Source organism: Melospiza georgiana, chromosome 9 (genome assembly GCF_028018845.1).
Source record: "Melospiza georgiana isolate bMelGeo1 chromosome 9, bMelGeo1.pri, whole genome shotgun sequence".
NCBI lineage: Eukaryota > Metazoa > Chordata > Aves > Passeriformes > Passerellidae > Melospiza > Melospiza georgiana.
In genome coordinates this window covers 1180821-1194912 of record NC_080438.1, presented here as the reverse complement: position 1 = coordinate 1194912, position 14092 = coordinate 1180821, and the positions used below count along the sequence as shown (strand labels likewise).

At 43.7% G+C, this 14092-nt stretch overlaps 1 protein-coding gene across 2 annotated transcripts in view; it reads right to left on the bottom strand.

Annotated features, from left to right (window-relative positions):
* Window positions 1–13702, bottom strand: part of ATF6 (activating transcription factor 6) — a 72494-nt gene extending 58792 nt beyond the window's left edge. For both annotated transcript variants that reach the window (XM_058030119.1, XM_058030120.1), the window contains exons 1-9: window positions 13627–13702; window positions 13469–13533; window positions 11630–11717; window positions 11217–11311; window positions 10608–10737; window positions 10155–10361; window positions 7385–7605; window positions 1835–2020; window positions 1333–1424 (exon numbers count right to left, since the gene is read on the bottom strand). In XM_058030119.1, the coding sequence (XP_057886102.1) occupies window positions 1333–1424; window positions 1835–2020; window positions 7385–7605; window positions 10155–10361; window positions 10608–10737; window positions 11217–11311; window positions 11630–11717; window positions 13469–13533; window positions 13627–13696 (1154 nt within the window). In that variant the 5' untranslated portion in view covers window positions 13697–13702. The remainder of the gene's footprint in view (window positions 1–1332; window positions 1425–1834; window positions 2021–7384; window positions 7606–10154; window positions 10362–10607; window positions 10738–11216; window positions 11312–11629; window positions 11718–13468; window positions 13534–13626) is intronic.
* Window positions 13703–14092: the final 390 nt, after the last annotated feature.

Sequence of the window (14092 nt, the reverse complement as noted above, 5' to 3'; positions counted from 1 at the left end):
AACTTCAGAGCACTGTGGTAAAAGACTTTCCACCCACCTCTCTGTTCCCAAGCCTTCCATCGTGAACAAGAATTTCATGCATTCCATCATCTCACTGCAATGCAGACACAAGTACATTTCCCCCAGCTTTAGAAAGATGACTGGCTCTAGTAATTCTCAACCAGTGTCTATCTCAAGTGAATAGTAATGCTTCAAATGTAGATGGGATGTACAAATCAATCCCTTAGTATCTGGAAGATGACTTTTCTGCCTGATAGTCAAAAGTCACAATACAAATCCTAAATACACTAAGAAACGGTCTACCTTAACATCATCCATATCAAAGCAAAATTATCAGCTGTATTTTACTTCCTGATATAAACAATATTTGCAGTAAGTGCAAATACTTCAGAAGTAATTTCAGCTTTAGCAATTTTTCTAATACTAAAAATACAAACATCACTTTCTAAAAATTTATCACAGTCAGAAACAAAATCTTCCTCCGTATTTATCCCATTCCTTTAGTTTGACTGGGATTTTGAGGACAAATGCAGACACTGCTGACTGGGATCCTACTGAAATATTATGCCTCTTTGAAAAAGTGAATAGCTCAATCAGAAAGGTCTTTATGTTCCAAAGCAAGTTAAATAGACAGGTATGTGCAAGAAGTATTTCTTTTTATTCTCCTTTCTTCCACAGATTTCTTTATAAAGTGTCTGGCAAGTGATGTGGCTTTTCCCTGCTGTTCTCTGGCTTCTACACTCTACTGATAACAGTTCAAACAAGAGAAGTTTCTGATTACCACTTCAACTAATTAAGGAGAGGGAACAACTTCTTCACCAGACCTGGGAGACAAGGGCTTACTCTGTAATGAGGGAGCTGGACACATCTTAAGAGTCAGGGCTGCAAGGCATGGAATATACAGCAGGGTGTCCTGAGTATTTTGAGCGCTAAAGCAGCTTCAAGTCATAGCTACTGAAATTAGCACAGGTATGAGCAAGAAGATAAGCTCTCCAAGTCTGACTTTTTTTTTCCTAAAAGGATTCTAAACACAGCTCTTAATCTCTACAGGCATAAATGGAGCAGACAAACTGCTGAGTGCTGGCACTGAATAACAAAATGCCAAACCAGAAGAAATGAGATGTAAAAGATCCAGCCCTTATTGCCAGAAGGATTCCAGAAGAGGAAACATTATACAGAAGCATCTTCCCCTAAGCAGGAGGAGAATAAATGACAGATTTCAGATTTCAAGCTCAAGGCTTTAAAACACAACACTGGCTATTATTAATGATTCAAACAAAAATCTCAGGACAGGAAACTTGCCAGGCAAAGAGGAATTTCTAAGCAGCTTACCTCAACGGACCATAATTCAACATTATAAAGGCCAGTATCACCATCACACAGAGTGTCCTTCTCTTCGGAGATGATACTTTGAGCTTCTGGTTCTAGACAGAGAAAACAGAAGACACTGAGTAGAAGACAGGTACACATATGCAGGGGTATATCAGAAGCCAAGTACATACACCAAATTATATTTGATTTTTAGATTTATACTTGCCTAATTATGTGTGAACACGTTCCTGACCTACTTAAAAACAAAACTTTGGTTTAAACATTATGATCAGCTTCTATCCAGTGAAATATGCAGAAGCATCATGAAGTAAAGAATGAAAAGTCTACCAGACAATGTGTCAGCTATCCTGACCTAGAGTTGGTGAAAATCATGCTTGGACCGGGATGCTGAGCTAGAAACCCTCAAAGGTCCTATAGTCAATATTTCCCCAACTCTGTTGTAGCCCCTTCCACCTGAACAACTGTCTTCATATGAAATCAGACTTTCACCACAATCTCCTACCTCTAGTACCACTTCATCCAGCTGCCTCTTCAGCGTGCTGTTTTCTTTCTTGAGTTTCTCATTCTCCAGCAGGGCTGCCTCCAGCCTGGCCTCCAGTCCCAACATGTATTCCTTCTTTTTCTTGCGTGACTGAAAGGCTGACTCACGGTTTTTAATCATGCGCTGCTGCCGCCTCAAGACATTGACCTGAACACACAATACACAGGCTGTTAACAATCCACAAGTTAAAACTGTCTCCATTCCACACAGAATTTCTGCTTCTCTGCTTTGTCAGAGGTCTGCACAGATAGCTTCCCATACTCTGCTTCAAATGACCTGGAATGGTCAGCACAGAGGCACCTCAGGATCATGGTACACCTAAGGAAAAAACAGGTCCTGAACTGCCTCTGTTTTCTTCTGTATTCTCAACATTCTATATGCAGGGGTCATCAAACATATACTCAAGTTTGATTTGATCAATCACATCACAAGACAGAAAAGAACTTATCTTCAGGTCTGCAAGGCAGCAAGAATGTCTTTTACCTTGACTTCTCCCTGCACCATTTTACAGCCTACAATCATCTGCTACATTCAGGCTACAGTCATCGGCTTTCCTAACAGAAAATTTCTAGGGTTTTTCAGTCTGTTCTGTATGGAAGTAATTTCCATACTGATTACACCTGCTTCTGTACCTTTATCACCTATGCTACACAGTTTTTGAGATTTTGAATAGTGTTGCTGATCTCAGATTGCACATTCCGTGTGTATCAAGCACTCACACGGCAGTTTAAATGCACTCTCTGGGTGCATCTACACTAACATCTTGGCTTGGGTTCACATTTCCTGACTGTCCCACTAAAAGTGCTTTGCTTCACATCACAGACCAGTCTCTGAGAGCACACGAACTGGATTCCTTCGGGATGAAGCTCAACCAGCAAACATGCTCCAGGAGAGCACATAATTCATTCTAACCACTAGCAGGCATTCAGTCTGCAAGACCAGACTGGGACAGCTCAAAGCAACCCCTCCCCATCCTCCAACAATCCTGATGACTGATTTTTTTCCCATGCAGGAACACTCCATCATCTTTTACCACTTAGTCATTTTGTGGCTTGCACTGAGTGGGACGACCCAGACCAAAAGCATCTTGCTGCCGACAAGGATAACAACGATGAATACTGCAGAACTATACAAAAAATACTTGAAATCCTAAATTTAAACACTAGATTGTTGATTTCCTTTCGCTCACAGATTAGCAACAGTGTTTTCATTAGGAAGAGAAGAATTCCATCACATTTTTAAGCTGCAATGGGATGTGCCTCAATGACGATTACACTGACAGATTTCTGAATGATCCCTCTTACATAGACCTTAATATCCTTCAGTACCTACCAGCAAAGGCTCTGGTGTAATCTGTATCTCCCAGAGCAGGAACATTAAAGAAAAAAGATGAGAACTATTCCAGAAGTATTATTCTAGGGAAATAGTATAATCTGTCACAGAACAGTAACATTAACTAACTCAGATTTTGAGTCTGGCTATGCAAAAAACCTTAACCAAAGCTTTTCAACTCTCTCCTTGTATCTACCTGCACACAGACAATATGCTGTTCTAGGGCACTGGCATCTTCAACAAAAAGTGGCCACAAGCTGTTTGAAGAACCATTCTTCTTGATGCTGCAGCTTGGTGACAGAGATGAAGAAAATGTGTTACAGTGCATTAATGTTCTGGGTTGCCTCCATGTTGGTCTAATTGCTTTTTATAAAGATCATTTATTATATATCTAGCCTGCTTTCACCAACCAAAGTCCATGACAGCGAAGCTGTTTGTACTTAATCCAGTTTCTCTCTTTAGCATGGGGTGGAGAAGGAAAAGATTTTAACATATTTTCATTAACACTAAGCTTTGTCTTGAATTTTTAAGTACAACATTTAACATAAAAAAGCTTCTGCAGACATATAAAAACTGGACCAAAAAAAAGATTCAGGCTAGCCAAGAACTGCAGCGTACAGAACACACCAGTCTGGGGCCAGGATCACTTAAACTGTTCAGAGATGAAAAAACAAGGCATGAGTTCATGCAGCAGCTTTGGCTCAAGTTGTGTGCTATTCCAAACAAGGAGTTACATTCCCCTTTCAAAAAAGACATTCTGCATTTTGAACTCAGAAAAGACCAAATTGTTTTCATCCATTCTTGTTTACAGACCTGCTCAGGATTATTTATTACTGGACAGCTTTTAATTACATGTCTGGAACCTCTGGCAAATCTACATGCTTCCCTGAAGAAAATAAGGTGTTAGAGCACCAGTGCAGTGGCTCTATACTAAAAGTACATCCTAACATACATCTGTCACTGTTTCAGACACTGCCATCTACATTTTATGTGTCACTTATCCGGACTGGTCTACTTTACTTACAGTTGCCCAAATGCTGTGAGGAACAGCAACTCTCCCCAGCTGATTCCAGGTACTCTGTGCAGTAGCTGCACTTCAGTATATGCCTCACCAACTACATTTTGACTAATTTTTAAGCCCTGCTGAAATGAAACCCAGTATTTGTGTCCCTAAGTTATTTTGTTTTAATTTACAATCCTTAAACAGCTTAAGGTCTTTCTTGGTCAGCCCTCCAGGTCTCGCCTGGCTTTTCTCAGGGAATATGCCACAACTGCACACCCAATCCCAACTAAATGCGATGCAGGAAATGGAAAGAGCTGTGTGAAAGTGCTACAGGAATGCTGAACCTGGAAGCAGTATGGTAATCAGCATCACACAGCTGGCCTAGCACCAAGGTAAATATGCCCCCTGCCCGAGCATTTTGATACTCAGGAGGGAAAGAAAGTAATTTATAATGTCAGTCTGCTTCAGCAACATTGCTTTACACAAATGCTGAACCAAGATAAAAGGTAGCAAACAGCTCTGCTAACTTCTTTTACAGCCTCCAACTTTTAAATTGTATCATATTAATGTTCCACTCAAGATAGCAACTCCTGGTTCTAAGGAAACACAGACCATAGAGGGAGAACTTGGCCTTAAAAACAAACAGTAATTAGTGATGCAACTTCTGCTTTCTAGCTTTGAAAACCACTCCACCACTAGCAGAGACACACGCAAAAACGCTGTAAATATGGAGAACTGGCAGGTTCATTGCAAAGCCTTGCTTTAAAGAGCACTAACCAGACTCAGATTGTCCTCTATCTCCAGAGGTTTTACAGAGTCATGCACTTTACAAATAAACACCGCTACCTCCATTTACTTCCAAAGAAAACTCAGTTATGAGCAAAACTTAACCTCCCTTCCAACACAAGCTGTACTTCTAGAAGCAAGAATGTCTCTCGTACTCTGAAGTGTTTTTGTACATGTGCTGGGAAAGTTGACAAAGAGCTGAAAGTACAAACCATTCAATGCAGCATTAGCTGGCTTCTTACCTCAGCTTATGAAAGCTACTGTCTGAAGATGCATCTTTGATTGCAGGAATACAGGACATATGCAAGTTTTTTTTGTTCTAATGGAAGTTCTGGGTTTTGTCTCTAACTCAACAGACCACAACTTGCTTAATGAGTTTACGTCACACAAATATTACATAATGTACAGCACAGAAATGAGGATTCTTCAAATAGAAATCTACACTTATGCTGAAGTTATTTTGCATAATTAATCTTTTCTAGGTTTTCTGTATTCTGGCACTTCCTTCATGGCTGGTGGGCTGCACGTGTGCCACCAGGACACACGGGGCCTAACACCTACAGCTAGCCATCAGCTCATCCCAGTGTAATCCACTGGCAGTCTGAATGTTAAGCTAACAGTTTATCCCTCCTAAGCCCAAAAGAAAGTCCTGCAGCGTTTCTTTTTATCCTGCAACATTTGCTTAGATTAGGAAACAATAACACGTGTTGCAGAGCTCAAATGGCAGTTCCCTCTGTGCAGCCCTGAGCGCCACATACAGTGTCCAAGGCAATCGGGAGATGTTTTAACCCTGCTGGCCCCAGCTGAATCCCAAAACATTTGTTTCTTCTCAAAGCACTTTTTCACAGTATGTGCCCAAGAACAGCTGCAACTGTTTTTTCATGTTGTAACAAACACAGGTAAGACTGCACTATTTCCCTAAAATGGCTGTGTGTGGAAATACCAACACAACCATCCCTGGAAACCAACACCTGCTTGGTACCCCAGCTACACATTTGACTCCTGATGTCGTGGATATGGATATGTATATGGAATATGATGACAATGAGGGGGCTTTGTCAATTAACCCTTACATTCAGACAATGGCAAGGTGCCATGCCAGCCCTGCTTACAGGGAGTCACAAATCTAGGGACTGCAGGTCATTGATTTGTGGTCCCTCGACTTAACTTTGCATGATGGGCAATTATCATTAAAAAATGCAGCACACTTAACTGCCCTGCCTACTACAGACCTTTGCTTTCTGCACTTTGAATATCAAGTTTCCACTGCACTCTGGCTGCTAAACCATTGGTAGCACAATATTTTCATTACAAAATGCAGCCCACACACAAAAATGATTAGTGAGGAAAAGTTACCATCAAGCCTGAGTGGCAATCCCAGACACCAGGAAATACAGCAACATCCCTCCAAAGAAGCTGAAGGAACAGGCTTCCCACTCACTGCTTTTGGGAAACAGTGATCTGCACTGCTAATAAGCAGGTGCCTATACAGCAAAATTCCACGTGTTTTCACCAGTGTTTTCTCCCTTACACTGAGATTTGATAGGACCCTCAGCTCACAACTGTTCTTGGAATACCCCGCTGGGGAATGACAGAGTTTTGAAGTCACCAACAAGAAGCTTTGGTCTGTTCTACAAGCATGTCTTCTTTGGACAACAAAATGCAATCAAAGCAGTTCCAAGTTACTAGGAGCTAAATCAAGTTAACACCCAGCTTGCTAGCTGGTTAAGATGTCAGAGCTGAAGGGGAAAAAAAGCCCACACACATCTCAAAAACTACACTTTACACCTACTGCTTACTGTGAGCTACTACTGAAAAACTTACTTATTCACATTATAATTGTTGAGAGCTTAGCCCTCTTCTACTCATTCAATAAATGACCAAAAGGGAGCCTGAAGAGACTAGGATCATATGGAACACAGTCACTGAAGTTTCTAAAAGTTATTAGTAAAATCTGGAGAGATAAATGGGTATGGAAAGAGAATGAGGTATTGAAATTTCCAATTCACCTGCTTCCAAAGAAATGTTTTTACTATATGGATTAGAAAAGTCATTTAGCACTAACCAAAAACCAGATCTATCAAATTTTCCTGTATATAAGAGAGGTCCAGCCACTGAGAACTTGCACTTGAGAAGACAAGTTACAGTAAATATCAATCAGCACTGTCTTCTGCCACTACACTTGCACACCTGGTCTGCAGCTCCAGGCAGGCCAGCAGACATTTAGCTGCTCCTCCCTGTTCTGTGCCAAGCTGCTGAATTCCCTGCTTACAGTTGGAAATCCTACTGAGGGTTTTCCTGAGACTCTAAAGGGACCATTAGGTCCCACATGCAGGTAACTGCAAGAGGTGCACAAGCCTTGGCTAGCAGCTGTCAGAGTCAGAACTTACATCCAGCCCCATGGCCGGGGAGCTGCCCTGGAGCAAGGGCTTTGTCACCGGGATTTTGCCGCTGCTGGAGCCGTTCCCAGCAGCTGGAGACAGAGCCTTCACCGTGTGGTTCTGAAGTGCTGGGGCCCCTCCAGTGACTGCAATGACTGGCTGGGAGGCAGGAAGCACTCCAGAAGCCTGGAGCTGTACCACAGCAGGCTGGGGCAGCACCACAGATGGACCTGGAACACAAGAACAGCAGCGCTCAGCGTGGATGGAATGGATTTATACATCACCACTTTGCAGGGGCATACTGCTATCCTCTCCTGCCCTGCACAGCTGATCTCAAATCCATTAGTATATTTGCACAGAACAGGAATGGAAAGAAGTTATTCCGAAGTTTACAAGACTCTTAATCCATCTTGCAAATCAAAACTACAGACATTAAAGGAATCCAATAAACCAAGCTCTGTCTCAAAAGCTCTTCAAAGTTAATAAAACTCAACACTTGTTATATACATTACTCAGTATTGCTAATACTTGAAGCACTCTGAACAACCTTTTCACAGAATTTAGCCAACTTTCCTCAATCCTTCTTCTCCCTTTTGTCTGTAAGTACTTTATTGCTGTATTCAATGGAAAACTTACAACACCAAAGTGACTCAAGCAACATAGATCAATTCAAACTAGCAGTGAGATGGAAGATGAACAAAAAAAGAGCAATGCAAGTTACGCTTTCAAAACTTATGCTGAAGCTTCAATTCACACTAAGACCATTTTTTTAGAAAAATGTCTTATGCAAGAGAGTTTATACACAAGCTGAATTGAGCTTAAAGAAAAGCCGGCAGAAAAAAATGAGGTAATTTTGACAGTTTGAAATGGAATTAAAAACAGTCATTTCCAACAAATTTCAGTCCAACAACATTTAACTCAAGCAGGTGCTTGAGTAATATTTTGCTGTCTGAAAATACATGAATGTCTCCCTAATCCTTTGCAACAGGATGACCTCGCCAGCTTTCAGAAAGAGCACATTCCAGCTGAGCATTCCAACCAAAATGCTCGACAATGGATTACAGCACTTATCCAGCCTTCTGGAAGGTGGAAAGTGAAGTAATTTACCTAGTGCCAAGATCTTATGTATGGGGTTAAACTAGACCTTTTTTTTTTTTTTGCAGGCACAATCTCAAAGACATCATAACTTAGTACAACCCTGTTTAAGAATCTTAAATGATGAATTTGAGATTTTTTCAAATTTTTTTTTTGTGTATAAAAGAGATGATGCTCTAAAACCATGCTTTTGCCTTTAAGCGTTTATAAAAGGGGCTGTGAAAATAAAATTTCTCATGCTTCTTTTACGATAATGGCATATTTCAAACTGGCACTTCCAACTTGTCATATGCAGGGGATTTAGACAGATGAAAAAAGATCCTTATGGTTTTTATTATGGAAGCTCCACAAGAGAAATTTTAAACATGCCATCAGTTAAAGGAAAGCATGGACATACTTTCTCAAAAGTATTTCCTCTACACTGTCTCACAGAAACTACTGTCCTGACTTTTTTTCAGAGAAAAGGAGAAGCTGATCTTCAGAGTACTGGACTTATATCCAAAGAAATCCATATCCCCAGCATTCCTTATTCCAGATGGTACTTTATCAGCTGGAACATCAGAAGGAATAAGAATTAGGTCACGTTGACAATGCTGACCTGTGTTTTAAGCAGTCTAGCAATCTTAGGCATGTTACAACAAATGCCAGCATCTCCAGATTTGGCTGAACCCCTGATGGAAGAGAAATCAGTAATGGAGACAAACTTTTCCCAACTGCAATAATTTCTAGATACGTGCCCTTAAGAATTTGTCTCCTTTTCCTCCTTCCGCGCCTCAGCACCCGTGCAGTCAACTGCAAGAGACTGTGGCCATCAGCTGGTGAAACGAGCAACTGCAGCTGGCAAGGGCTGCAAGGCAAGCAGGGGCCCTCCTGCCCCGCCTGGAGAGGCACATCCAGAAATGAAAGCTCAGGCCATGGAGCCAGAAATGAAAGCTCGAGCCATGGATCCAGAAATGAAAGCTCGAGCCACGGATCCAGAAATGAAAGCTCAAGCTACTTCAAAAACCAATAACAGGGTAACTGTAGCAAAGAAGAATTATCACGGGGCAGGAAGTCACTTTCCTCTTGTTAAAATCATCAACTTTTCTAACCTCTGACACAGCTCTCAATTTTTTGCAGATTTCACAACATTCTCTTTAATGCTGGTTTAGTGAGCTAAAAAGCCATAAACCCATGCTCCCTCCATCCTGTGGAAGAGTTTCAAGTGGGTAAAAAATGCTTATATCACTTCCCCCAAGCTTTCCAGCTCCCTTCAAGCCATCCTAACTGATTCTTCTGGATATTCCTTCAGTTTTGACAACAACAGCACTGTAATCACCTTATGCACCACCTGACATTGCAAGCAGAGCAGAGCAAAGCATCCCTACAGATCCTTCCAAATCAGCAGTTTTATCTCCACAGCTGCCAGCGTTCAGCACAGCCTCTGTCTTCCAATCCAAAGAATGGAATTATATAATCCAGTCCTCCATTTTACACAATGCCTATGTGAGTGCTGTTTCTCACAGGACAGGATGAGAGGAGTAAGGCCATCTTGTCAGCCTAAAGCTTTTCCAGCAATGCATGTAGGACTCTTTTTTCTCCTATTCCTCTTCTTTCATACACCAAACCTAACTCCATTCTACCAGCCAACCCAAACAGACAATGCCACCACCAAGACCTGGCTCAGTCAAGACAATTCACCTACCTTTAGGAGGTGCTGGCTGGATGTTGACAACTGGCTGATTCTTTGGCAGTGGCACAAGCGTGGGAAGAGTCTGAATAATGATGGTTTTAGCTGGGATGCCAATGTTAGCCTGAGCTTCAGGCACAGCAGGCAAAAGGGGTTTGGGTTGTATCAAAGGCCTGGACACTGTCTGACCACACTTCTTCAGGCTCCTTGCAGAATTATTTGCTAGAAAAGGAAAAAGAGTCAGAACTGGACCAAGAGGCATAAAATACATAATTCAAGCTATAATGAAGTAGCTTTAAATGTAGATTTTTTTATCCATCTATAATATCTGTTGAAAATAAACACACCTGATCAAATACCTAAGTAATAAATGACAGGACTCTAGTGTCTGTTAGTTAATAGTATTAATTTGCATGCAAGACAACACACATATTATCTATAGCATGAAAGTAACTCTTTCTCTCATACCAGATCGAGAAGAAATGCTCACAGCAGGCTTCTTCCCTCCATCTCCTTCAGGGGATGCAGGGCTTCTGCAGCTCTTGCTGTAGAGAGAGATGGGAGACATCTGGGAGCTACAGCTGAAGTCCACATCATCCTGCAGACACGAGGCACAGGAAATTAACACTTCAGTAACTCAGAGCAGTATCTACCAACACTTCAGAGTCTATCTGCTTCTCATCACATCTGTGTTGCTGCTGAAGCCAACAGGACAAAGGTTTTACTCTGCAATTTGATTCTGGCTAATGTCAAGTACCACTAAAAAAAACCAACAAGTACTTCTCCCCATCAGCAGAGCAATGGGAGGCAGAGGCCAACCCTGCTAGACCCAGAAGCCTTTAGAAGGCATTTTGTTTGTCAACAAGGCTACTGAACATAGATGAGGAAAGAGAGCTGAACATGTTCTCATTCGAACGGGTCACAGAGAAGAGATAAGAAAACACTGACAGGTTTTTGCCAGGGTTGGGAAAATAAGCTGTTTCCTCTTATGCCATGAATTTGGTCAGAGGAGTAAATCCCAGGGCTTTGGGTTTGTCAGAGCTGTTGCTGTGTGTGTTACATGGGGGTTTTGCATACAGGCACGTTCTGCACTGGAGAGTCCACAGCCGGCGGCGAAGGGACCGAACAGCTGGAAGCGGCTGGCGACAAAGGCTCTGTCTTCACGTTTGCATCTGCAAGAGGCAGGCAAAGACATTTCACTGCACAAGTTTGTAGCAATGGGAAAAGTAAAGAACACACTGTCCTAAACCAGATATTTAATTCCCAAAGCAAGGCACAGCAGAAAATGTAAGGAGATTAAAGGTATTGAACAACTTGGCCTGTAGGGCAGCCCTTGCCAGCTGTACCCATCTCCTAGAGAAACACAGCCTATCTCTCATCACAGAGCAAAGGCTGCAGGGCATCAAACAGCTCCACATGAGTTTTAAGAGCTCACCCTTGTGGGGCAGGAGGGGAAGAGCAACATCTGTGAAATATAGGAGGTTAATTACCTGCATAAGCATGGCCTGTAATATTCCAAAGGTCCGAGTCCCAAGACATCAAATCCAAATCAAAATGAAAGTTATAAAGATCATTTTCCTGAAATGACAGTTCAGAAAAAGAGACAAGACAAAAACAAAGATGCAATAGACACCATCAGCAATTATGTTCACATTCCTACAGCTCCAAAACAAACAGCACAACTATCAATCACTTCAGGTGCCTTAAGGTATGCAGAGAATAAAGTCATTAAGGGAGAAATTCTCAACTGAAACACACAAAACAAGGCTTCTTTTTAACTGACACCAGTAGGAAGGGGCAGGTCAGTTTAAGATCATCACTAATTATCATACTCTTCTTTGTAATTTTTATAGCAAAAGTTTTAAGTTCATTGAACCATCTCACAAAAAAACAAAAGTCTTAGGAACCTGGTGCCATCCTCTCCTTCATCTGCCTTGAAAATTTTATTTCATGCTTTTCCACCACTACATCTCAAAGCACTTTACAAACAAAAGCAGTACCAGAGGCAGTTTACCAGCAGGAAAACAGACACAAGACTGATTTGCCCAAGACCTGACTAATGGTATGTGTTAGGTCTCCCTATAATTGAATACACCAATGTCAACATCTAAAGCCAAGGACACCAGTTTCCTTTTCCAACAAAAATCAAAACAATCAGGCTAAAACCACTCCATACATACTATTTATCATATGCCGTTTAAAACAACAATTGGGGTTTTTCTCCATTTATTATGCTTGTGCATCTGTAAGTCTCAGTTTCCTATGCAAATGTGGCCCTTTATAAGCACTTGCATGAAAAATACAGACATGACATACCCAGCTTATACAAATATATAACAAAGATTTTCCTGAAAACCATGCTGCAACTATACCTTCCCTTATACTCTCAACTTGCCCTGTGAAGGGAGGCTCAAAAAGCCTGCAAACTGCATAGATAATGGTATTTTTAAGTTAGAATGAAAAGAAAGCTTATCAGAGCACATTTAAAGGAAGAATGACCAAAGAACCGCAATGTGAGCTGTGCATTAAGAGTCCTCACCCAGGCACGTAATGCTGACGTGCTGATGGGGAATACCTTTCCCTGTGCAATCAGTCTGTTCCCACATTTTCTCCAGTGACTGGTTCTATATGTGTAGGAATGCTCTTAGAACCTGGGGTTCACATGAGATGATAACCCAGGCTTGTGCTGAAGGTGGACTGGGACACAGAGAGCAGAGACATGGCAGGGGAAGAACATGGAGAGGAGAATCCACGAGGTGAATGCCCCGGGAGAGAAAAAGCAGTATGGACAAGTGGGCAGAGAAAACGACAGGGATTAATGCAGAAGGTTGCAAGCAAAAGCTTTTTGAGAAAATCCTACATTAAAAAAAAAAAAAAAAAAACATAAGTAATCTAATAGGCAAAGGGATAAAGAACAGCCCGGGTGGGTGTAGGTGTAACATACCCACCGTTCTCCCAGGTAGCCCCGAGCCAGCGCCACCCCAGCACTGCCCTGCGGGGTTCACCTTCACCGGGGCAGTGACACCGCCACTCGCCCTCGCCGGCACCTCGCACCCTTACCTTACCGCCCTGCCTGGCACCCTGACCCTACCGCCCTGCCTGGCACCCTTACCCTCACCCCCTGCCTGGCACCCTTACCCTCACCCCCTGCCTGGCACCCTCCGTTACGCTCCGCAGCCGTGCCCGCAGCGCTTCAGCCATCGCTACCTCCGGGCGCAGGCCGGGCGGCCACGCTCTCCTGCCAGGCTGCTCCGAGGCCGCCCGAGCCGGGCCGGGGCTCTCACCGCCGGCAGAGCGCGGACCCGGCCCCCGCCATCCCCGGTACTCACTTCGGGCTCGTCCTTCGGGGCCGCGGCGCCCAGCAGCTCGCTCAGCTCCTCGCCCAGCACAGCCTCTGCGGAGAGAAAAGGGCTCAGCGCCGGCCCGGCCCCGCCGGGGAGCTCCGCGCCGGCCCGGCCCGGTCCCGGCCCCACGAAGCCACGCTCACCCCAGTCCAGGCCGCCGCCCGCGGCGGGCAGCAGCCCCGCCGGCTCCCACTCGGCCTCGGCCGCCGCCATCGCTTCCCGTTCCTCCCGAAACACACGTCTGCTTCCGGCGGGGCAGGGCCGGGCCCGCCCGCCACGGCGGCCGCCGGCGGACACTCGGAGGCAGCACGGGCTCGCACGGCCGCTCTGCGCGCTCCGAGCTCCGCAGAGAATCGCAGCTGCAGCTCGGCTGGGAAAGGCCTCTGAGATCAGCGAGCCCAGCCCGTGACCCGACACCCCCTTGTCACGCAGACCATGGCACTGGGGGCCGTGTCCAGTCCTTAAACACCTCCCAGGGCAGCCCAGTCCAGTGTCCAGCCACCCTTTCTGTGTGGAAATTCCTGTGAATGTCCAACCTGAACCTCCCCTGGCACAGCTTGAGGCTGTGTCTTCTTGTCCTCTCAAAAATAACCTGGGAGAAGAGGCCAA